This window comes from Carcharodon carcharias, chromosome 10, assembly GCF_017639515.1.
Source record: "Carcharodon carcharias isolate sCarCar2 chromosome 10, sCarCar2.pri, whole genome shotgun sequence".
NCBI classification, from domain to species: Eukaryota; Metazoa; Chordata; class Chondrichthyes; order Lamniformes; family Lamnidae; genus Carcharodon; species Carcharodon carcharias.
In genome coordinates this window covers 9,615,479-9,641,319 of record NC_054476.1, presented here as the reverse complement: position 1 = coordinate 9,641,319, position 25,841 = coordinate 9,615,479, and the positions used below count along the sequence as shown (strand labels likewise).

The following is a 25,841-nucleotide window of genomic DNA, read 5'->3' as shown; positions in this document are numbered from 1 at the left end:
GGTGTGGCTATGGGTACCCGCATGGGCCCCAGCTATGCCTGTCTCTTTATGGGGTATGTGGAACATTCCTTGTTCCAGTCCTACTCCGGCCCCCTTCCACAACTCTTTCTCCGGTACATCGATGATTACTTCGGTGCCGCTTCATGCTCTCGTCGGGACTTGGAAAAATTTATTAATTTTGCTTCCAATCTCCACCCCTCCATCATTTTCACGTGGTCCATCTCTGACACTTCCCTTCCCTTCCTTGACCTCTCTGTCTCAATCTCTGGTGATAGACTGTCCACCAATATCCATTACAAACCCACCGACTCCCACAGCTATCTCGACTACAGCTCCTCACACCCCGCTTCCTGTAAGGACTCCATCCCATTCTCTCAGTTCCTTCGCCTCCGTCGCATCTGTTCCGATGATGCTACATTCAAAAACAGTTCCTCTGACGTGTCCTCCTTCTTCCTTAACCGAGGTTTTCCACCCACGGTCGTTGACAGGGCCCTCAACCATGTCCGGCCCATCTCCCGCGCATCCGCCCTCACGCCTTCTCCTCCCTCCCAGAAACATGATAGGGTCCCCCTTGTCCTCACTTATCACCCCACCAGCCTCCGCATTCAAAGGATCATCCTCCGCCATTTCCGCCAACTCCAGCATGATGCCACCACCAAACACATCTTCCCTTCACCCCCTTTATCGGCATTCCGTAGGGATCGCTCCCTCCGGGACACCCTGGTCCACTCCTCCATCACCCCCTACTCCTCAACCCCCTCCTATGGCACCACCCCATGCCCACGCAAAAGATGCAACACCTGCCCCTTCACTTCCTCTCTCCTCACCGTCCAAGGACCCAAACATTCCTTTCAAGTGAAGCAGCATTTCACTTGCATTTCCCCCAACTTAGTCTACTGCATTCGTTGCTCCCAATGTGGTCTCCTCTACATTGGAGAGACCAAACGTAAACTGGGCGACCGCTTTGCAGAACACCTGCGGTCTGTCCGCAAGAATGACCCAAACCTCCCTGTCGCTTGCCATTTTAACACTCCACCCTGCTCTCTTGCCCACATGTCTGTCCTTGGCTTGCTGCATTGTTCCAGTGAAGCCCAACGCAAACTGGAGGAACAACACCTCATCTTCCGACTAGGGACTTTACAGCCTTCCGGACTGAATATTGAATTCAACAACTTTAGGTCGTGAGCTCCCTCCCCCATCCCCACCCCCTTTCTGTTTCCCCCTTCCCTTTTTTTTTCCAATAAATTATAAAGATTTTCCTTTTCCCACCTATTTCCATTATATAATAAAAAAAAACCCACTAGAGCTATACCTTGAGTGCCCTACCATCCATTCTTAATTAGGACATTCGTTTAGATAATATCACCAACTTTAACTCTAACACCTATGTGTCCTATTGTACTATTGTCGTTGACATCTTTTGATGATCTGCTTCTATCACTGCTTGTTTGTCCCTACAACCACACCACCCCCCCTCCACCTCTCTGTCTCTCTATCTCTCCGCCCCCCACACACACACCTTAAACCAGCTTATATTTCAACTCTTTCTTGGACTCGAACTCAAGTTCTGTCGAAGGGTCATGAGGACTCGAAACGTCAACTCTTTTCTTCTCCGCCGATGCTGCCAGACCTGCTGAGTTTTTCCAGGTAATTCTGTTTTTGTTTTGGATTTCCAGCATCCGCAGTTTTTTTGTTGAGACTAAAGTGATTATGCCTGCTCATTTCATATCACCTAAAACCACCCACCAATCACTTTGTACTGAATTATGTATCTACATCTACCAATCTATTGTAATATTGATCTCTATTCATCAGAAAATGTCACTTTCTATTGAATTCTCCCTGCAAACATTCCAGTTAATTCCATTAGCATTTCATCTAAGTATATGTTCAATAGGCAAATGTTTATTACATTTTACAAAATTATTTTTTTCCACATGTTATGTATTTGTGCATCCTGTGTATTGTTTTAGCTCTTGAGGCGATATATAGTTTCTTACTGAATGTCCAGGTATTTCTCTTTGAGCCTCTGGTGATTCACTTATGGCAGTAATACCAGTGAAGCAAAGGGACAACTGAATGTACAATGTGGGTGGTGTGGTTGCTGGAGATATCAGAATCTTGGCTGTGCATTAAAGAGACCTGAACTTGAAGCCACTATGTCTTCAAGTGGTGCTTGAGAATATTTTGTGCCCTTTACTTTCTAACATGATTGACTTGAGACCCAATATCCTGGTTCTTACGTTCCAATCTTGACCGTGTACTGCAGCTCAAGCAGCCATCAGTTCGGCCGAAGATGCACTGATGTACATCTGTAAGTTCTGCTCACTCTCCCTCATAGCGGGAGCCCGTTCCCAAGTTTTACCAACCCTGATCACAGAATTTCTTGCATAATTAACTGCCTATCAGACTTCAACAGCGAGAACAGCTTGCATTTCAAAGCACTCGGCACAACACAAAATGTCCCAAGGCACTTTACGTTGGGAGTGCTAAGATACTGAGCAGTGAGTAGGAAAGAACTTGTAGGAGATGATTGAAGATGTCGGCTTTGAGGAGACTTCTGAAGATGGGTGAAAAGGTATCAAGGCGAAAAGGTTTATGATGGGCATTCAAGAGTGGAGAAGCAGATGAAAATGTTGCTGACTGAAGCAGCAAATGAGAGTTCGCCATTCATATTTTGATATTGTAAATTTCATTGGGAAAAAAACAATAGTTCAAACTTATTGATGTGTGTCATTTGCTTTGTAAATATTATGTCTTAAATTTGAGTGGTGGGCTGTAGATGTCCAGCATATTCTAGCTCATTTTGGGATACAAAGGAATGATTCTTTCTGAATCAGGAGATTCAATTTCAAAATCGCAGTACAGTACATCCCAGCTGGTGTACTGAGGATATCTTCACCAACATTAGCTTTGTTAACACTAAATCCTTAATTATTTCTTGATTCAGTGTGTTACAATCTGATTAGGGACCGTTAACATTTACAGAGAAATCCTAACATCTCATTTTAAGCAATAGAACTACACCGCAAGATTTCACCTTTTTTTTAAACAAAACAAATTTCATTGTATATTAAAAAATTAAATGAAACACCCACTATTAATAATGTGGTTGATAACTATCTATGTTATGCGCTAGGTTTCCTTCTTAATTACCCCAAGAATTTTTTTATAAGACACACGTCAATCTTAAAGTTTATTTACTTCTCTAGGGAATAATCATAAACGTACCGCAATTCTCCAGAAACTACCTTTTAAATTCTCCTCAGTTCCAGTTATTCTTCATTTATTACCTCTTGACTGTGGATGTTGTTTTGGTTACGTTTTCAATACTTGCAAGCTAGCCCTGTTTGTTGCTTTTTTACAACAAGCTAAGTTTTGTAGGGATCATTGTAGCTTGCCTAGTTTGAAACCATTGGGACAATCTCACAGCTTCTGTTCCCTCACAAAATTCAAACTGAGATTAGGCCTCACCCGGATTCCGCATGGTCAGTGATAAAGTTGGTTTGTTACTCTGCTTATTGTGTAGGCCTACCTAACTGTCATTTACTTGGCTATCTTCTCTCAATAAGCTGCAAACCACATGAGGTCCAAACTGCAACTAACTCTCTCAACAAATACCCAAATGAATTGAAACCAGAGAACTTTCCTAAGCTCCACACATCTCCATAATGACAGAGCCTGCTCTGGGATGTCCTCAAACTCACTTTTAGATTAATTATCCCTTATTTACCATTTCTTCTTTGATCTGATAAAGTGAATGGTTTTACAACCTTTCAGGGTCCACTGAATGCATTTAAACTAATTTAGCTCTACCTCCCAAAACAAAAGCATCTTTCTGGACTGCACTTCTTGCAAGCATTGCAGACATCACATCTCAAGCTCTTTTCGCTAAGTGAGCCTCCCTGCTGTTTTACAGTTCTACTATTCTGACCTTTTTAGCCTACTAGCTATGTTATATTCCTAAAACTAAAAATTATATTCCAAAATACATGAACTGTGAACTAGATATTCGCAAGTACTACAGCTATATCCCATTTTAAGTAGTCCTGAAGAGAATAGTTTTGTTATTAAGTAAGAAAATGACTTAACCATTTATTTGTTTAAGTACTACCTACCCCATTATAAAGCAGTTGGGAACTGGTTGAAAAGTCTTTTGTAACTGCATAGTTATTGGCTGGGTGAATCCATGAAAGGACCATTTCCCCATTCTCTAGGATTTTTGGCTCAGGTTTGTGTGTCACCCCCCCCCCCCCCCCCCCCCCCCCCCCCCCCCCCCCCCCCGCCAAACCTTTTAACAAGCTCCTCCTACTGACAGCCAGGAACATGTTCTTCTGGATCTGTGCCCATGGCTCTGCATGATCCATGGCAGTGGAGGTGCTGGCCCATGGCAATTCACACTCTCACTCATCCCAAGAGGCTGACCAGGAGCTGGTAATTTACTGAGATAAAGGGAGACTTTTTCCTTCTAACATTGTGAATCTTGCGTCAATGTTCTTAATGCTGCTTACTTAGTTGAGCCTCTAGACCCACCTGCTCATTGACTTCTGCCTCAGTGACAGCCTCTCCTATTTACTTTTGATCAATGGGACAGCTACTTCCTTGGTGGCAGGTGAATGTTCATGTGATGTTGATGTGAAACCATATGTTGTCTCAATCTGTGTCCTGCTGCTACCTACTACAACAATGCTTGTGGTTGTGTTAATTTATGTTGTGGCTCTTTGATCTCCAGATGCTTCATTAGTGGACAGAAGAAATGAATATATTAATAATATGGAATTACACCACTTACCTTGAGCTGTCTAGGGATGGGGGATTAATGTAGAACCATATTTTATTTCTTACTGTAATTCTGAATATAAATCAATTTAAATTTATTTGAAAAAACAGCTGCAACCAATCATGAAGAAAATACACCTTTGCACATAACAACGAGTGTGCATGGCCCATAAATTTATTTGAGGAAAATGAAAGCTTTTTTTTTCAACCTGGTTATTAGCAAATTATTTATTAGTTTTAACAATCTTGGGTCAAACACTAAAAAAGCACATCTGTAACTGTGACTCTCAAACAAATACTTCATTTCAAAAGCTTCTGCCTCACTCATTTGTGACTAACAGTAAGAGAACGTAAAATTTAAAGGTTTCTAATAACGTTCAGTCACACCCTCCAACTGATCTGATTAACTTGAATTCAGCATCATAGAATGCTATAGCACAGTAGGAGGTCATTTGGCTCATTGTGCCTGTACTGGCTTGCTCATAGAGCTAACTAGCTAATTGCGCTCCCTTACTCTTTCCCCATTGCCCAGTTTTTCTTTCCCTTCAACCATTTGTCTAATTTGCTTTTAAATGTTACTATTGAATCTGCTCCTACTACCCTTTCAGACAGTGCACTACAGATCACAACAACTTGCTGAGTAAAAAATTAGGAGAGCTGTCCCTTTGCTAAGATTGTGCTGAGAATTACACTAACTACTAATTCAAGGTTATCAGTCGGGCTTGCAATGTGGCTCATGTACACTTGCTAGAAGCCACACATATTCATACGCAGGCATCTGTCCTCTGCAGGCAAAAAGAACATGTCCAAGCAATGTGCTTTTTTGAATTAAACGATTGTGGGGAACAGTAGTTCCCCGTTGCTTTCTCCAAGGCAATGCCTCGCCTAATCAGAGTTGTCTTGCCAGCCAATCAGTGCCCTTTTCTCACGTAGTATAAATTGTTGCTTGCTTTGAAATTTGGCATTCTTGCATCTGCCCTGATAAGTGCAAGACAAAAAACTTCAACAGCATGTCGCTTTCTGTTTTTATTTCAGCATTTGTGTTTTTTTTCTTTTTTTTATTATTCTTTGTTCTCCACTCCATTAGGTTAAACTGTAGAATTTTATTTTGCTTCGTCATGCCTCAGTATATTATGAACTTTCAGTCAATACTTTTAAAAACAGGACATAAACAAGCTATTAAAATCGCTGCTGCAAATCATCTGACCTTTGGCATTCGAGCCACAGACAGTACCACGTCTCAAGCAAATACCTAATTGAATATACACAATATTTCACAGCCATCTAAGAATTCACACATCTCTTTATTTAAGGATGGACTAACGCAAAAGAACTATAGAATCTCCAGTTTGCTTGTCTCCAAGGTTCACCTGAACAAAAGAGGAGATTGAAAATCAGTTGGTGGCAGACTGGATTGAATGGACTTTGTCAACCCTCCTTTGCATTAGGATGGTTTCCCCATCCAAACTTGACTGGGTGAATCTCAAAGGTGCTAAACCACAACACAGGATGTCGGAATCAAAATAAACACCACCCTTATTTGGAAAGGACTTTGAAATTGTGAAGATCACACAGTGAGACAGCCATATTTTCTGTCCGCTTGTTAAAAACCAGCACAATCTGTTTGCAGGCAGTTCCACCAAAAGCTTTGGAACCATCAGTTCAGCCAGCCTGTGATCCCGACTCCAAAAAGCTGTGAGACATCTACAGCCGGAACACGTAAGCTGTTCCAATTAAAGTACACCCGAGGGCAGGCGAAGAGCCCAGGCGGCCTTCGCATTTTTCATGGAACCTCATCCACGGATGGGAAGAGGTTTCATAAAAGATTTGAAATTTCCAGAAAAATTTTAATTAAAACTAATGCGCATGGCCCAGCTCGTGTGACAGTTTCACATGAGGGGACATGCCCTAAAAATTTTTACAACACTTTTATTAGACTGTTTAAACTTAAAACTAATCTCTGCATTTCTGCGCGGCACGAAAGAGCGCACTCCCGACTCGGGCAACAGCCCCCCCGCCCCGCCCCCAGCCCCCAGCCCCCCCGCCTGCACAGGGAGCGCACAGCGCTTCTGGGCGCGCATCACGCTGGGCGGGCCTTAATTGGCCCGCCCACATAAAATGGCAGCCAATCGGGGCCGCCAATCGGCTCTGTGTCCGCCCACACCCCCCACCCACCCCCGACAGGGAGAAAATTCTCCCCATTGAGTCTTTAAAAAGTTGAGTTCATTTACAGGGATAACTACATTGTTGCTGGATGATTTGCACTAGCTCTGGTACCTGGTGTTGCTGTTTTGTTCTAATGCTTCCTTGTCAGCTACGTTTAATTTGTAGTAGCCGTACAGCTCTACGCTCAAATTCAGCCAACACTGGTTCCTCTACGTGTACATACTTAACCTGCACAGATTCAGCCAAATAGAATTTGGACAAGAAGCAAAGTGGAATCATCTTGCAGCGATTTTGTTTTTCGTCTAGTGAGAGTAAAAATTGTTTTGTAAATTTAGCCAAAGCAATGACTATGAAGAATTAGATTAACTCGATTGCAATAATTATCTTCTCTTTCAGGCCAGACACACATTTTAACTTACATTGAAGATGCTGTGGGTCAATTGCTGGAACATAAGGAGGATTACAGCAAGGTTGGAATTGCCAGATTCCTCGCTGAATAGTAAGTACAAAAATACCTTCACGTAAAGATGCTTATTTGAACTGCAGTTATTAATGATGAGTCAATATGCAAAGAATAAATTTTAAACTCAAAATGATGGTAAAGTTCATTAAATAACAAGTACATTTTCTTTGGTTTGTTTAACAAACTCGATGCTAAATTGAATCTCATGCCTGATTTATGACGACTGTCCCAAGATAATCTGTTGATATATCTTACAGCAACTAGCTACCATATAAAGATTCCAGGTGAGTTTCTCCGGGTATGGTTTTACTGCAAGTGGGTGTCTTCAGCCCTGGCCACAAACTCCGTTCCCTAGCCACCGACCCCTTCCCTTTCTCTGATAACTATTTGAGGCTGAACGAGTCTCCTCGCTACCTTGGTGTCATATGTGGCCCCGGGCTGAGCTTCCGATCACATATCTGTGCCATCGGTAAGACAGGCTATCTCCACCTCAGTAACATCGCCCAACTCCACCCCGGTCTCAGCTCATCTCTTTCTGAGTCTCTCATTCATATCTTTACTACCTCTGGACTGGACCATTCCGACGTACTGCTGGCCAGTCTCCCACATTCTGCCCTCAGTAAGTTTAAGATCGTCCAAAGCCCTGCTGCCTGTGTCCTAACTTGCATCAAGTCCTGTTCACCTGTCACCCTATGCTCGTTAACCTACACTAGCTCCCACTTCAGCAATGCCACCGTTTTAAAATTCTTATTCTTGTTTTCAAATCCCTCCATGGCCTCGCTCCCTCCCTATCTCTGTAATCTTCTCCAAGATACCTGCACACATCTAATTCTGGCCTCATAAACGTGCTCAATTTTAATCACTCCACCATTGGTGGCTATTTTTGCAGCTGCCATTTCCCCAAATTCTGGAATTCTAAATCTCTCTTCATCTCTACCCCTCTTTCCTCTTTTAAGGGGTACTCCTCAAAATCCACCTCTTTGACAGAGCTTTTGGGCAGCTCCCTAATATTTTTATACGGCCCGGTGTCAAATTTGTTTGCTAATGCTCCTTTGAAGCACCTCGGCATGTGCTTTATTACATTAAAGGCGCTATACAAGTGCAAGTTGTTGTTGTTGGGCTAAATGGTTTGCTGCAATGTCTGTAATTCATGTCATCAGTTTGATGTGTGATGGGTACCATATGTTTAGCAGCAGTATTTTACATCTTTGTAGTTCTAAAGGGCCCTTTTCAGTCCATTAATTTCCCAGCAATTTAAAAGAAGCCTGTTCTAGTGCAAATCAAAATCAGTCACGCTGAAGTAATATTATTTTAATATTGATTTTCTCAATTTATGATGTCAGTTTATTTTATACGTTACTTACACAATCCATACATGCAAATAAAGATGTGAACATTTTCATTAATAACTTTCTCCAAACACACAGATCAGAAGATCCTAGATTTTTCTACCTAACCCCCCCTTTAATGCTCTCTGCCAATTTCTCCTTTCTCCAGCTCTGCTGAAAGTATTAACTCCATGTTGCTTTACAGCTCTGAGGTCACCATTTTCTTTCCAGCACCTTGGCCAAGAGACTATTCTTGATACGCAAGACCTGATCATGATTGTTCTCAGGGTACTTACCTACGTGGGAAGCACAAAGTAGTTTTCCTGCAATAAATTTCAGGACTCATCACCCGTATCCTCACAGACTGACATTAGCTCCCCACCCCGCTGTGCAACAGCAGCTTGCATTTATTTACCACATTTAATGTGGAATAAAGTCTCAAGGACTTCACAGAAGCATAATCAGACAAAAATTGACTGAATGAAAGGAGACATTAGGAGGGATGACAGAAAGCTTGGTCAAAGCGATAGGTTTAAAGGAGGAGAGAGAAGCCGAGAGGAGGCATACATTGAAGTTTATATCCTTATTTCTAATCCTTTCACTGTGTGGTCTCACCCTATTCCTGCAGCCTCTCCCAGTCTCATATCACTTAAGTTTGTCCACTTTTAGAAGCCTCTCTTTTTCCCGAAGCTTTGAAGGACCCCTCCAAATCTCCCACAGTGGTTCAGCATTTGCTTTATTTAACCACGATTAATCAATGTTTTGCCTCTTTGATGGATCAATCACTTTGTGGATGATCTTACGTTAAAAGAATTATATAAGAACAACAACCTTTAGTTATATATTGCCCTTAGCGTATAAAAATTAAGTCACGCATGTGTAGAATGGATGCCGAACCAGGACAGGGAAGAATGGGGGTTGTTGGGAGGGGGGGGGGGTGGGGGTTGGGGGAGGGGGAGGGGTTGGGGGGGGAGGGGTGGGGGGGGGGGTTGGGGGAGGGGGAGGGGTGGTGGGGGGGTTGGTGGTTGGGGAGGTGGTGGGGGGGGTGGAGTGACCAAAAGTTTGATTGAAAAGGTTAGTTTTGAAGGCATTTCTAAAGGAAGAGATGGAGTTCGCAGGAAAAAAATGTTCAGGGTAAGAGGTGACACAGAATGGAGGAGATTGTGGAGGTATGGTGGAGGAAAATCATGAAGAGCTGTTGGGATATAAATAAAAATCTCATTACAGTTTTCCTGACCTGGTTTCACACTTGGATAGTGAAAACTGTGTATTAAAACTGTAAAAGAAGTCTTTTCCGATCGACATGAGTGATGAAATCGCACATCCCAAAATCACCCTAAGATGAGCAACGATGACCCGCTGTTTCTACCTAATGTGAGATCATTGTTTTTACTTAAGGTTGTGTGAACTGCAGTTGGAAACTTTAAATAAAAATCCTGCTCGGACTAAAGGAGAGCAGCCTTGCCAGACTGACTGCACAGTGCAGTGAAATCCTGATGAGTTGAATCCCAGGGGATCCGCCCACGAATTTGAGCTAAGTGGAGCTTTGTGCTAGCCAAAGAGGCCCCATGCGGACGACACCATTTTGGAGGCAATTATCAGTCATTGCTGCCATAGCTGCCGCACCTTCAACGCTTACCGGACGGAAGGCGATGCTGTGTCTTGTCATGAATCGGTCCTGCCATCCACCATTGCAGGTGAACTCTGTGTGGCCCAGCACCTTTGCCAGGGCAACGCCCCTTTCCTGCTGGATTGGACTGGAGATGGGAACGTCCTCTACTCGGGTTGCCTTGAACTGTGCTTAGCAGGGCTTCTTCAACGTCAGGATGGGCAGTTGTTCTCATCCTCTGCCTAATTGGAGAGAACGTCTGCTTGTTGAACTGTTCCACAATGTTCGCCTTGTGTTTCATAAGGGTGGACAAACTTGAGGGCGGAATTTCCCACTCCTTTGCGATGCCTGTTTTTCCGCTTCGTGCCACAGTACCTGCTGTGCCAACTTCATCTTTTCTCCGATCGACAACGCTTTTAACTTTCTCACAGCTTTAGCCACACTTGCAGCTTTTGCATATCCTTTCACAAGGAGATCTTGATGTCAAATGATGGCCATCCCAGCACTCCATGATTTCATGCTCCTGTGTGGCCTAATTCTGCTCTGATTAGTTGGCGCAACCATATGACAAATTTAGACAAGCTCGCCTAATCCGGTGTTACTAGTGTGGAATTTTGGCTTATCAAGGCCATCGTTCTATGGGATTTGTTATTCTGCTGGCAGAAGTTGTTGACGTCTTCAATATAACTGGGATCTTGTGTCATCCGAGTCTAACTCATCACCATTTCACTGTGCGTGCATGTGTGTGTGCTTGTGCAAGCGTGAAGAGTTCCCACTGGATTCCATGGGGATCCATTGCCAGTGTTTCCCTGGAGGCTGAGTCCGAATATAAATATTGGTTGTGTTTGTGTGTAAATTAATAGAACCTGAAAATAAAAACAATCTTTAGCCTTAGCCGATAAAAATACCTTTGAGGTCTGTTGTTAACAAATTGGTTAAAGCAGTTGTATTAGAGCCTTCTGTTCCCTATTTTAACAAGGCCGTTTCACCTGTCTGAAATAACATTGTCAAACCTGTAGTTCTGGCTCAGTTGGTAACTTCTTATTCCTGATTAGAAATTTCCCACTTTTGTACCTATGCCAAGGTTCCAATTCATTATCCAGGGTGACAGTCCAGTGCTTTACTGAGTGCATTGCATCTTTGAAACTGTCCAATATATTGCGATGAAATCCTGCTCACTCCCGCCGTATTGTTTCACCCGACCCTGAATTGATACCGTCGCTTCTCTTCCGTAAGTTTTTCTTTTGCCATATTGTATAGCCTTTTTAGGGGGTTGGTTAGCTCAGTTGGCTAGATGGCTAGCATGTGATTCCAAATAACGGCAACAGTGTGGATTCAATTCTCATTCTGGCTGAGGTAGGCTCAGGACCTGCCTCCACACTCTGCCCCTGAGAGTGGAAGGCAACAGCAAACCACCACTGACAAAACAAAAGCCGCCAAGAAAATGGCTCAGGATGAAGCACCAGTAGACAATGAGCCGAGGACCTGCCTTCAGGCAGAGCACACAAAGCCTTTTTATCAATGATTTCAGCACTGAGCATTGCAGGTGTCCTCAATCAGCATTGCACCCAAAAGCTGTAACATGTAACAATAACATTTTGAAGAACTATTTTAAAACATTTATTGAGTGATACAATTTTTGTAAAAAAAAAATCATTTGTATGTTATTTTCTTGACTCTTAAACTGCTGTTATGGTTAACATACTGAGTGCTGAAATATTTATTCATCACATATAAAACATCTGCAGTGATTATAACTCTTAATCTATTCAGAATAGTTTGGCCAAGCTGTCAGTTGTACACGTAGTTACATAACAGCAGCAATTCTAGGCATCACTGAATGGAAATAAGCAAATTCAGCATTTCTTAAAGAAAAATATAAATCTCATAGCTTTCTGCTTTCTTTGTATTTCACAACCTTGAAAGAAAACATCAAACTCTTTCATATTGGTAGGATTTAAATATGTATATGAGTGGTTGACCTACTTTCAGAAGCAGAAACATTGCTGTACAGTTTAGTTAATTTTGTTAATTCAGATCTTAAGAGTTAGAAAAATCTGCAGAACTGCACAATATAGATTTTAAATTGAAAATTGCTTACATGAAAACAATGGTGCAATTCTCATTGATCAACGTGTAAAACTACCCATTCCTTCTGGTGGTAAGAATGTAGTATACCTTTGGTTCCTGGTTTATGTTACAGTCTATCTGTAGATTAAGAAAGGGATTCTACCTTTTCAAAGTCATTAACAGATAGCAAGATGCAAACAACTAACATATAGTTCTGCCGGGAATGTCAAAAATGCATTCCATTTATTGAAGTGACTTGAATGTAAGTAGGCAATGTATAAGAGAAGGGATACAAGCAAAATACTGCGGATGCTGGAAATCTGAAACAAAAACAGAAAATGCTGGAAAAACTCAGCAGGTCTAACAGCACCTGTGGAGAGAGAAATGGAGTTAACGTTTCGAGTCCGTATGACCCTTCTTCAGAGCTCTGAAGAGTCATACAGACTCGAAACGTTGGCTCTTTTTTTTTCTCTCCACAGATGCTGTTAGACCTGTTGTATAAGAGAAGGGACTTCAGTTTACATAATTCCATGGGTAAATATACAGGGACCCCAGTGAGTAGGATGATAAATGTCATTTTACTGCTTTGTTTATTAAACAGTCAATGTCCTTAGCCAAACAAGTTTTCAGAAGGGAATGCATTTGAAAGGAAATGAGCTGGTAACCTCTAATTTATAATATAATTAATGGACCCTTTTAGCTGCATACAGCTGTTGAGTGTCTGTATTATTGTGCTCAGTGACCTGTGTAAACTGGAGGACACAAGGCCTGGAGGTCACAAGAACATGTTCCTACTTAGAACATTTGATCACTTGCTGTTATCCCAGATACAATTAACTATTTCCTTTGCATCTGAATAAAGGACCTCAAATGGTGTCATATCATAAACTTCATGAATAAACCCTAAGGATAAGCTGCAGCCTTTACCTCATTCCCTGGTGTTTTTCATTTTGTGTGTGATTTTTTGGAAAAGATTTTTTTTTTAACTATGAGAAGAGGAGTTCAGTGGGTACGAGTACAAAATGTAGGTTGACACTCCAGTGCAGTAGTTCATTGTCTGTAATGTGCTTTGGGACATCCTGAGGTTGTGAATAGGGCTACTTAAATGCAAGTCTTTTTAAGTGACACTCTACAATACATTAGTAGATGATCTTCTGAGCTTGAAGCAAATGTGCATTATTACAGCATTAGATAGATAGCTTTACCATGCATTGAATCCGTGTATTAATTGGGCTCTAAGTCCTTAATAATGATGTTGTGCAAAATAGAGCAAAAGTAACATCCAGCAAAACTGTGAGCATGTTTTGGGAGCATGATTTAATCTTATTCGTAGTTCTGAGTGTTTTCTCCATTATGGGGTGCTCAGAGCACCTTGTGATTTCATTTGCCCTCTTGACTGCTTTCCCATCTACAGAGTGCTGTTTGTAATGAACTGCATTTTCAAATCTAATTTTTTTGAAAAATTTATGCTGAAACTATTATATACAATGAGCCATTTCTGATGAAGTTTGAACAAATAGCCTAGAGTAATAATGAATTACCATGGTGTGATCAGATAATGGTTAAAACGTGTTTAAAATCACAAGAATTTAGCTGTATGATGATCTAAGCATAGAATCATCTTCCGTGGCTGTATAATCATGAGAGGAAGGCAAATTTATATTGGCACGATTTATTATTTTGAACTTCTATTGTAATATTTGTGGAGGAACAGTAGTAACAATGCCACATATATTCTGAGTAACAAGTTTTAAAATTCACTTTTATGGGCAGTATTTTCTGCTTGATATGTGTGGGGGGGGGCGAGCATCCCGAAGTCACCGTGCGCCATTGCAATATTTCGTTGGGCGGGCACGCGATGAAGCTCTACGCATGTCCGCCATTAATTAACGGGCTAGTTAAGGCCCTTAAATTGGCAATCGATGCCGATTTTCAGGCACCGGTGCGATCTTCGGCTCAGCGCACGGGCGCAACGGGCAGGCGGGTAATAGACTTTTTAATAAAACTCATCCACTAGCGGGTAAGTGGGCTCAGTGGGGCTGCCAATCTGGTCTGTGAGTATTTATTGCAGAAAGTTTTTAAAACTTGCCTGTGTGATCTGTAGCAGTTCAGAACGAATTCCAGCAACTTCCTGTGTACTTTGAACCTTCAGGTCAGCCCTCTGCAGTCAAGAATCTTTATCGGGCCTCGAGCTTTCTGGAGGCCTCCCTTTAGTCTGGGTATGGGTTCTGACATGTCCACTAGAGGCAGCTCCCCTGAGGAGGAATGGAGGGCTAGAATAAGGAGGAGGCCAGGAGTGGACAATCAGCCTCCAGGGGAGCCACCTTTGGGAGAACAGGCGCAGGCACAAGGGGCGCAGGGCCAAGAGGTTGTCCAAGGTGGAAGGGGCCGCAGAAGACGCCACTATCCTGCTGCCAGGGTTTACAAGCGGCGAAGCAGCTACCTCAATATGACTGAGGTGCAGTGCCGAAGGAGGCTTCGACTGCCAAGGGAGACAGTCAACTATATCTGTCAGATGATTGGCCCTGAGATCTCTCCTAACTGTGTGGGTGGACACCCCAATGCCAGCGGCTTTGAAGGTCACAGCTGCCCTCAACTTCTATGTATCTGGCTGCTTCCAGGACTCGGTAGGTGATCTTTGCAGTGTCTCCCAATCAGCTGTCCACACTTGTGTCAAGCAGGTTACAGACGCTCTGTTCAGACGGGCATTGACCTTCATCCACTTCCGCTGGGACCAGGCAAGTCAGACACAGTGAGCCAGAGGCTTCACGGCCATTGCTAGCTTCCCCCATGTCCAGGGTGCTCTAGACTGTACACATGTGGCCATCAAGGCGCCAGCGGGTGAATCCGGTGCCTTCGTCAACAAGAAGGGCTTCCACTCCATGAACGTGCAGTTAGTGTGTGATCACAGGATGCTGATTCAACAAGTCTGTGCAAGGTACCCAGGCAGCTCCCACGACGCCTACATCCTCAGACACTCCCAGGTGCCGGGGCTCTTCAGTGCTCCAGCTCGGCTGGATGGATGGCTGCTGGGTGACAAGGGCTATCCCCTCAGAAGGTGGCTCATGACACCTCTCCATCATCCAAGAACAGAAGCTGAGCAGCGGTACAGTAGGAGCCAGGGTACCACAAGGGCTGTGTTGGAGAGAGCCATCGATCTTCTCAAGATACGCTACCGATGCCTGGACCGCTCAGAGGGTGCACTCCAGAACCCCCCAGATCGTGTCTTGGTGATAGTGGTTGCATACAGCACTCTCCACAATCTTGCGCTGGAAAGGGGGGAAGCAGTGGACGATGACGACGTTGACACAGTGCCACGATGAGTCCAGCACTGATTCTGAGGATGAGGAAGCACAGGGCAACGATGAGTGGCTAAACGCTGACCCGGGGCTACAACAACAAGGCAGGGACGCCCAGGAGACTATAATCCAATGAACCTTCAGCTAGCTCCACACAAATGGATCAGGAGGATCAGCCTTGCCTGGGCGCTTCCATACTCGGCATTTAAGTGCTAAATCTGCCACTTCATCAGCTGCAACTAAGGGCTTTAGACATAAACCTCAATGTCCACTCAAACACTCATGACATGTATGTAAAACATACAAATGCAGCACAAAGGAGCCACCCTCAGCCACGCTAACACATCTGGTTTAATTTTCTCCATCATATTGTCAAACAAAATGAAAACAAAATGTTTTTCAAACATCGAGAAATAATAACTCCCTAATCTAGGGCCAACACAAAAGCACCAGTGAGAAACCCATTGTGTGCCTAAGGTGCCTTATGCTTACATTTGCGGGTGCTACGTCTTGGTGCCGCCCCATCGCTCAGAGTGGCATCTGAGCCAGCCTGCTGACTCTGCTGTCCTGTTGGCCTCGATGACCTTGGCGATCGTCCTCTGGCCCGTGGAGCCTGTGCTGACCCCGCCTGGGAGGGAGCGGCCAGTTCCACAGCTGGCATCTCCCCAATCGTTGCAGCCTCACCTGACGAAGCGGTCAGTGGGAGAGGGGCGGAGCAGCTGTTGCCCTCATCCAGAGCGCCCTGAGAGGAGCCCACAGATACGTCAGGCAGCTGCTCCGCCGACGAGAGGTCGCCCCAGACCTCCCTGCTCACCACCAATGGATGGGCAACGAGCTGGGAAGCTTGAAGCCCACACCATCTCCCACATTGGCAATGACCAGCTGTGGCCACTGGCGCTGTGAGGGCTGCAGGTCTGAGTGTATCCCCAGGCGAAGCTACTTGTTCTCCCGCAGGCCCCTCTCCAGGAGAGTCGCCACTCTCTCCATGGGGGAAGCATGACTCTCTGACATGAGGCTAATGGCATCACTCATGCCCCATGTGGGCATCTCCACCATGGACACCAGGCGAAGCATAGTCTCATGCAACGCTCCCAGATGCTCCCGCACACACGGCCGCATTTCCTGCAGCTGCTGCATCGCAGACGACTCCAGAGGCACATCATCACACCCCAACTCAGCATGCGCCTGGTCCCCTGCAGTCCTCCGGCCGCTGGCGCCATCGGCACTCTCTGTCTCTGCCAACTCCTCCAGCGATTGTGAAGTGCCCTCTCCACTGTGCCCCGGGACACTAGCCGATGTTGCAACTCCCACTGATGTGCTAGTATCTGCGCTGGTGCCTGCCTTGCAGAAATGGTGAGACGCAGCTGACAGTTGAGGGCCCTCAGGTGTGAAAGGGGGGCATCTGTAATCGATCCTGGTTGACAGGCTCTGATGATGCTGAAAATAACAACAAGGACAGTGGATCAGTTAGCGTGCACAGTGACACACTTCACCCCTTTTCCCCGGGCTCATTATGCGCTCAACCTTCCAGAACCTACAGAGACGAGTATTGGTGGGTGGCAAATAGTCAGGAGGAGCCCCTAACATTACAGGCGGATACAGATGGGCTGGTCAGATGGCCTAAGGAAAGCCAAATGGAATGTTATGTGGATAACTGTGAGGTGACGCACTTGGGCAGGAGAAACAAGGTACGGGAATACACCAGGAATAGTATGACTGTGGAAAATAAGGAGGATCAGAGGGACCTTGCTGGTCATGTCGACAGGCCCATTAAGGTAGCGGGACAAGGTACATAAGGCGTTTAAGAAGGTAAATGCCATACTTGCCTTTATTAGCCGAGGAATAGAATATAGGAACAGGGAGGTCATGTTACAAGTGCAGAAATCACTGCCGAGGCCACAGCTATAGTTCTGTGTGCAGTTGTGATATGCGCTTCACAGAAAGGATGTGATTGGAGTGGAAAGAGTGCAGAGGTCGCTGACCAGGATGCTGGCTGGGCTGGAGAGTTGGAGTTATGAGGACACCTAGCATAGACTGGGGATATTTCCCCTGCAGCAGAGGAGATTGAGGGGTGACATTATTGAGCTTTATAACATTATGAGGGGCATAGATAGGGTGGACAGAAAAGAGGCTTCTTTGTCCTGGATGGTGTCAAGCTTCTTCAGTGTTGTTGGAGCTGCACACATCCAGGCAAGTGGAGAGTAATCCATCACATCTTGACTTGTTCCTTGTGCCTTGTTGATGCTGGACAGGCTTTGGGGGGTCAGGAGGTGAGTTACTTGCCAATGGATTCCTAGCCTCTGACCTGCTCTCGTAGCCACAGTATTTATATGGCTAGTCCAGTTCAGTAACTGGTCAATAGTAACCCCCAGGATATTGATTGTTGGCTGGCATGACTTATACCAGTCTTGTAATAGTGGGCCACATGGAAATGCATTGCTATGTGTAAAAATCTTCAAACCATATTACTGAGAAATCTACACATAGAAATTATTTTGCTAGATTATGAAGAGCGTAAAATCTCCCCATAGGAGCACACCCAAGTTACAATGAATTTCAGAGAATTTCAGTGCAGTTTGGCTGTTTCTAAGAGCCAGGGACCCAAAGTTTGTGCAGAGTTACCTTTGGAGTTTAACAGTGGATTTTTTTTAAAACAAATTCTGTTAACTAACTCGATTGAGTTCTTTAGCGATGGAGAAGGCAGCTGAAGCTGATGTGTATATGGACTTTCAAATGGTGTTTACAATAGACTTGTTAGCAAAATTTGATTAAAGGGAAGGTGCCTGTGACAATATAAAATAAGGGACCGAGACCCACAGTGAACATTTATTTCCAGAGCAGCACAGAGGGATTTGGGGGTCTTTGTGCATTGAATCCCAAAAAGCTAACTTACAAGTTCAGCAGGTAATAGGGAAGGCAAATGGAATATTGGCCTTTATGTCAAAGGGAATAGAGAATAAAAATGGGGAAGTCTTGCTAAAACTATACAAGGCACTAGTTAGACCACACCTAGAATACTGTGAACAGTTTTGGTCCCTTTGTCTGAGGAAAGATATACTGGCATTGGAGGCTGTCCAGAGAAGGTTCACTAGGTTGATCCCAGGTATGGAGGGATTTTCTTATGAGGAGGGGTTGAGTAGGTTGGGCCTGTACTCATTGGAGTTTAGAAGAATGTGAGGCAACCTTATTGAAACATACAAGTTTCTTAGGGGGTTTGACCGAGTAGATGCTGAGATGTTGTTTCCCCTTGTGGGAGAGTCTAGGTCCAGAGGGCATAATCTCAGAGTAAGTGGTTGCTCACTTAAGACAGAGATGAGGAGGAACTTCTTGTCGCAGAGGTTAGTGAATCTGTGGCATTCTTTACCGCAGAGGACGGATTGTTAAGTATATTCAAGGCTGGGTTAGACAGATTTTTAATCAGTAAGAGAATCAAGGGTTGTGTGGAAAAGGCAGGAAAGTTGAGGATTATCAAATCAGCCATGATTTCATTGAATGGCAGAGCAGACTCGATGGGCCGAATGGCCTAGTTCTACTCCTACGTCTTTTGGTCTTATGTACAATTGTTTTCCTCCAGGTACCAGCGTTGGAACTACTTTGTGGTTATATATTAATGATCTGTACTTGGGTATGGAGGGCTTAATTTCAAAGTTGGTAGATGACACAAAATTCAGAAGCTGCAGGAGCTGAGAGACGTGGTGAGTATATATGTACACCCGTCTCTGAGGGCGAGTTGAGAAGGCTGATAAAAAAGCATTGTGAATTCTTGTCTTTATAAGTAGAAACACGGAGTAAAAAAGCATGCCCGAATGATGTTTCCTCTTGTGGGAGAGACTAAAACTAGGGGACATAGTTTAAAAGGCCTCCCTTTTACGACAGAGATGAGGAGAAAAGTTTTCTCCCAAAGAGGCGTTTTCTCCCAAAGAGGTGTGTGAAATTCTCATCCCCAGAAAGTAGTGGAGGCTGGGTCATTGAATTTATTCGAGGCAGACAGATTTTTGTTTGGGAAAGGAATCAAGAGTTATGGAGGGGCAGACAGGAAAGTGGAGCTGAGGCTACAACCAGACCAGCCATGATCTTAATGACTGGTGGAGCAGGCTCGAAGGGCTGAATGGCCTACTGCCGCTCCTGTGTTCCTATGTTCCAAATTTAGGTTAATGCAAAAGCAGAATGCTGTAGGTGCTGGAAATTGAAATAAAAACAGAAAGTGCTGGAAAAATGCTCTGCATGCCAGGCAGCCTCTGTGGAGATAGAAGCAATAGGCTGGATTTAATGCAACCCTTTGTGGCAGGAACCATAGCAACCAGGCCCACTCAATTGCGGAACAGGCCCCGCATCAGTCTCCTGGCAGCAGATAAACCCCCCCCCCCCCGATTAAGCCAGAGGGTGGAAGGGGCTGACGTGTGATTCCTGGCCACTGGCAGTGGGCTGCCAATTAGGCTCACAAATGAGCCTATCGGATACCCATTATCCCTGAGCCCACCGCAATTCAGTGGTGGCTCAGAGGTTAAATGGGAGCTGCACAGCTTTTCCACACTTCCTGAAGGTCGTAAACCTCCCAGTGGGGTGAGGGAAGCCCTTGTTATTCAGACGGTCTGCCCAATCAAGGGACCCAGCATTAGGAAGGTGAGGATAGAGAAAAGTTAAAAGCCACCCCTCTACCCTTGCCTCTGACCACCCCCTGTCCCTCCCGCGACCCCTATCCTGCCCTCGCTAACCTTTGGCCTGGGGGCCCCTTGGCGACCCTGGGCCTCTGGTCGGTGCACTGGGGGCAACTGCCGCTCCTCCCTGTAATGGTCAGGTCCCAGCCTCTGATTGGCCAGCAGCTCTCAGCAGGCAGGGCTTCTGCCTCCAGGATCCTGAATCCCGGGGAAAATCAGGGAGGCCTGAAGGGCCTCCCCTATGGAACTGACAGGGGCCCCTGCCGGCTCTTCAACTGGTGTGCGAGACACCCATCAGGCCAATTAAATCCAGCCTTGGGTTTCCTTTTGTCAGAAGTTATGGTAAAACTTCCTACATCCTTGGTTAGGTTGAAAAGCACTTTATAAATGCAAGTTCTAACTGTAGAAACTGGGATTAGAACAGAGGTGTTAAGAAGAGATTTGATAGAAGTGTTCAAATTTTTGAACAATTTTGATAGAGTAAATAATGAGAAACTGTTTCTAGTGTCAGAAGGGTCAGTAACAAGGGGACACAGATTGAAGATAATTGGCAATAGAACCAGAGGAGATATGCGGAAACATATCGTCACACAGCAAGAAGTTATGATCTGGACTGCTCTGGCTGAAAGGGTGGTAGATGCAGATTCAATAGGAGCTTTCAAAACGGAATTGGATAAATCATTGAAATGAAAAAGGATTGCCGGTTTGCAGGGAAAGAGCAAGAGAGCAGGACTAATTGGATAAATCTTTCAAAGGGCTGGTACAGACACAATAGATCGAAGGCAGCATCCAATGCTGTATGATGTTTTTCTTTTTATACCTTTGCCTCCAGCATATGTTGATCCTCGCCAACTTGTTACAGCTCCATAGGCAATTGCACTAGCAAACCTGTAGCCCCAACCTGTATCCTCCCTAAGGCACTGACAGTATGTTAAAGTATGCTTCCATTCCAGCTGAATATTGTACAAAGGTTTAGCGTAACTCCCTTGCTTTTGTACTCCAGGCCTTTATTTGTAAAGCCAAGGATCCCGTATACTTATTAATGGCCTTCTTGACTCTTCATGAGACCTTTAAAGATTTGTGTACATACATGCCCAACTCTCTCTGTTCCTACACCTCTCTTTACAATTTGTACTCTTTAGAATCTATTGCCTCTCCTCATCCTTCCTTCCAAAATGCATCACTTCACATGTCTCCGCATTAAATTGCATCTGCCATGTGTCTGCCTATTTCAACATTCTATGTTCTCCCAAAGTCTGTCACTACCCTCCTTACATTTCACTACATTTACAGGTTTTGTGTTATCTGCAAACTTTGAAAATATGCCTCCTCTACTCTAGTCCAGGTCATTTATGTGTAAATCAAAAAAAGAGCAGTGGTATTAATATTGACTCCTCAGTGACACTACTGTCTGAAAAATACCTGCTCATCATTACTCTCTGTATTAAATTGTGAAGAAACAAAACAGTCCCATTACTGTCATCAAAACAACCACATGTCAGAATGAAATCCAATTATGCTTCCCAAATAACGTATGTAATCTGGCCTGTTATGTAAGTGACTTTGTAATTTTTAAATGATGTGTGAAGTGGAAAATTGAAAATCAGCAATGTTTTTATTAAGAGAAACTGTAAACATTAGATCAGATATTGGCAAAGCAATACAGCAGTAAATAGAAATAAATAAGTTGATGGTTCCCATTAGGAACAAAATGGGTAAGAAGCAGAAAAATGCTTTGGACTAAAATTATTGAACCACAGCATAGTCTGAAATCTGCATTAAACTGATAATTATTTTACTCTTTTTAAAGCATTATCATGTCCAGTTTCGATTGATTTAGCTTTACAGAAATTCTCTTTCAAGTTTTTTACAAGTTTGCCGATTTAAGGGAATTATTTTATATGGTACTTGTGATAGAAAACTCATCATGATGAATTTGCTTTTAAAATTGTCAAGAAAATGACTTCATTCCATAGAGAGAAAAAGGATTATGTTGTCATAAATTGTCATTCTGCTAATGAGTTTGGCTGAAATTTTCTGCACATTAACTCCTTGATCCCAACTGGGCCATCTAGAGATTGGATGGATGTCTTCTGCCAGTGTTGCTGCCTTGCAGCTGAACCAGTTCGGTTGATTGTTATATTTGCCTCCTTCCACCCCCTTGCTAAAAGTCTCCATCTTCCTTTTCCTGATGATGCATAATACACAGTAGGCTCACTGCTACATCTCCTGTGCTTGTGAGGTTATGGAACGCTCTACTAGAATTAGTAATTGAAACACTTAGCATGTCAATATTTAAGAGAAAATTAGAAATGTTGTTGAATAAAAGGTGACAAAGAGATACTGGAAAAAAGCAAGGACATGGAATGAGGACTGCTGTTTTTATATGGATCAACGTGGATTGTTTGGGTCTAATTTGTATGTCATTGCCCTCACCCCATGTTCATATACTGGTGGGAGTGCAATAAGGTAAACTCAACACTAATCTTTTATGTAATCTTAACTCTTAAGCCTGAGCTGTGTAGGATAAAGCTGTGATTGTCTCTAATTGTGGCAACGTCTTTTTGTGGCATCACTAGCAACAAATGAGCGCAGCCATGGCAACATGTAAAAATAAGTTGGGTAGGTGGTGCAAGAAATAAGGTGGTGAAAGGATACATCAAGAAAGTAGGTATTTGTATTAGGAATAAACACCCAACATCTACTGCTTGGGCCAAAAGGTATTTATCCATGTTGTAATTTCGATGCACTTTGTAAAATCAATGTACCCGACCATTTAAGCCAGCAAGATTGGCCAGATTGTGAACCTTTCTGTCTCCCACGTACACATTTTGCATTGAAATTGAAATTAAACAAACCCTGTTCAAAGCGACAGTAAAGTGAAAAAAAATCAGACGGACTTTCATTCAAATAGGACAACTCATTGATATAAAATGAAATTCAATTGAGAACACTTTCAGAATAGCTGTGATAGTTTAGTGGTGCTTATCAAAATGATTTTCTCTTCAGGTTTATTTATTGCCCTTCGCAAGGCCTTTGGTTAAATCATCTCGCAGGTTTTGGGAAATTCCAAAATTGACATAACAAGTACTCAAAAGCCAATCTTATGAGTAAGGAAATTCCATTGCATCTTAAAAATATGCATACATATTCTTTCAAGCAAGAAGCATTGAGATGGTCCAATGTAAATCCCCGCACCAAATATTACAGTAAAATCTTTGTTATCCGGCATGCTTGGGGAATCAGTGGTGCTGGCTAATCATAAAAATGCCGGTTAAGGGGGAGCCACATTAGTCCACGCACAGGACAAAGTGCTGCTCTGTCTTTGAGGGGTTTGAGGGGTGAGGGGAAGCAGCTGGGCAGTCGAGGGCCCCAGCACAGCAGGGCGTCGCAGTAAAACCACCTCAACCGAAGACCAAGCCGACACCACAACTGATGCCACAACCTTCAGAACGGATTTTTAAAGAAATGGAGCTGTCAGTCTTATTGACATTTGCTCTGGGCTGTGCATCTTTTTTCAGACACGGTAACCAAAACTGACCCAATAATTTAGTAATTTCAGTGCAAAGCCTAATAAAAACTTCTCCAGATTTACAATCTGTTGTTGTTTTGTTTAAAGAATGAACTATCTGAAACACTGAAGGTGACCGGCTTTTAAAAAAAATTGAGGTGTCGGAAATTCTGGTTACTGGAGAATTCTGGTTAGCAGAGTGCTGGCTAACACAAAGTTTGCTGTATTAGGTAAGGCGAGAATCAATGAAATGCTGGAAAATTTCTCAACTCCAGAATAATTTGAACCAACTAAATAATTATAGGGCTAAAAATCGATTTGCTTTGTCTTCGGGTAGGTGGGGCACAACTCAGAATCAGCCAATGAGGCAGGCCGCAAGCAAATGTCGTGCTGCTTCCTCTTATCCACGATTGTAGCGTTTAGCCTAGCACAACCCATGCTCCTCTTAAAGGGGAGCTGCACTGATTGTAAGAAAATTGCTGCTAACTATCTCTGAAGGAATTTGCTATATTGCTGAAAAGAGAGACATGTTGCTGAAGCTTTTCGGCTTACGCTCATCTGGACAAATGCAAGAATGCCAAATTTCAAACAATCACAACAATTTATACTACAGGAGAAAAGGAGTACTGATTGGTTCGCAGGTCGACCCTGATTGGCTAAGGTTTGCCATGGAGAAAGCAGTGTGGAATTGCAGGCTCCCCATTCTTCTGAGTAACTCAAAAAAAGGTACAAAGTTTGAACAAATTCCTCTTGTTTGCAGAGAACTAGTCCCTATGTGTGAATGTATGTCGCTTCTAGCAGGCATAAGTGAGCCACGTTATGAGCTCAACTGATTATCTTAAATTGGTTGTTAGTGTAGCTATTAGTGCACCTAGTGACCGCTTCTGGTCTGCACATGTGCAGAAACTCTGAGGTCTGTTGGGACTCGGGGTTCCTAACCTCCCATTCTCGATGGGAAGGTCATTTACAGTTTTCACAACGACAGGCACTAAGAGGTACACAAAGGCAATAGCTCTTTCTTTTTGTATTACTGCATGTGTTGCTGGGTAAAGTTGTTATGGAAAGGCTTTTGTTGTGGCTTTTATTGCAGGATTTTTAGGAAAGAGGACACCCTGATGGGATGTCAAAAATAGACGGGAAGGTGGGCATTGTGGATCAGTCATGATTGATGGAATGTCGTCCAAAGGGAACCAGAGTCTCAGTGACACTAATGGAAAGCTCATCTGGTGTGAAAGGGTACCAAATGCCTCTTCCACTTCCTCCTCTCCTGAGGTGGCCTCCTTATGCCTGGTGGCAATGGCTTATATCCTCATAATGGTCAAGTGGTGGAGGATGCAGCAGGCTTACCTAGAAATGGAGACATGCTCCGGCAAGTATTATCAGGCCCCCCCCCGTTATTGGAGAGGAACCCTGTATGATTTCTATTACCTCTCTGCATTACATATAGGGCCTGCAGAACCAAGTGTGTACTGTCAAAGGTTCTTTGCACCATTGGGATTCCCACTACCCTGGCAAAGCTATGTGCCCGCTCATCCTACTTCTATTAGAGAGAAAACAATGAACTCTCCTCTTGTACGTAGACTCTGTCACCTCTCAGATACAGCGTTGAAAGGTGAACTGAACTAACTTTGAAATGTTGAGTGCTTTCGCCTGAAAGGATCAGGTTGCATAGAAGTTAAGGGTGTTAGTAACTTTGATGGCCATTGGCAGTAGTGTCTTCACCTTGCTGTGTGGCTGCAGGTTCTGTTAAAGGAGGTGGGAAAGTTCTGTGACCACCCCCTTGGTGAATTGCTTGTGCCTCTGGCATTGCTGCTAACTGAGGCAGAAGTAAGAGAAATTCTCCCTGAAAACCCTTGGTGGATATGTCCTTCAGTGGAGAACCCTTTTCCTCTTCCCGGTCTGCAGTGCTTTCCCTCTCTGCAGCCTCAGCTCCATTTCCCTGTCATAGACTCATAGCT

General features: G+C 43.8%; 1 protein-coding gene across 2 annotated transcripts in view; it reads left to right on the top strand.

Moving 5' to 3' along the window:
• The window catches only part of c10h11orf49 (chromosome 10 C11orf49 homolog), a 318,360-nt gene that overhangs the window by 63,512 nt on the left and 229,007 nt on the right, over positions 1–25,841 (top strand). For both annotated transcript variants that reach the window (XM_041197973.1, XM_041197972.1), the window contains one exon: positions 7,342–7,444. In XM_041197973.1, the coding sequence (XP_041053907.1) occupies positions 7,342–7,444 (103 nt within the window). The remainder of the gene's footprint in view (positions 1–7,341; positions 7,445–25,841) is intronic.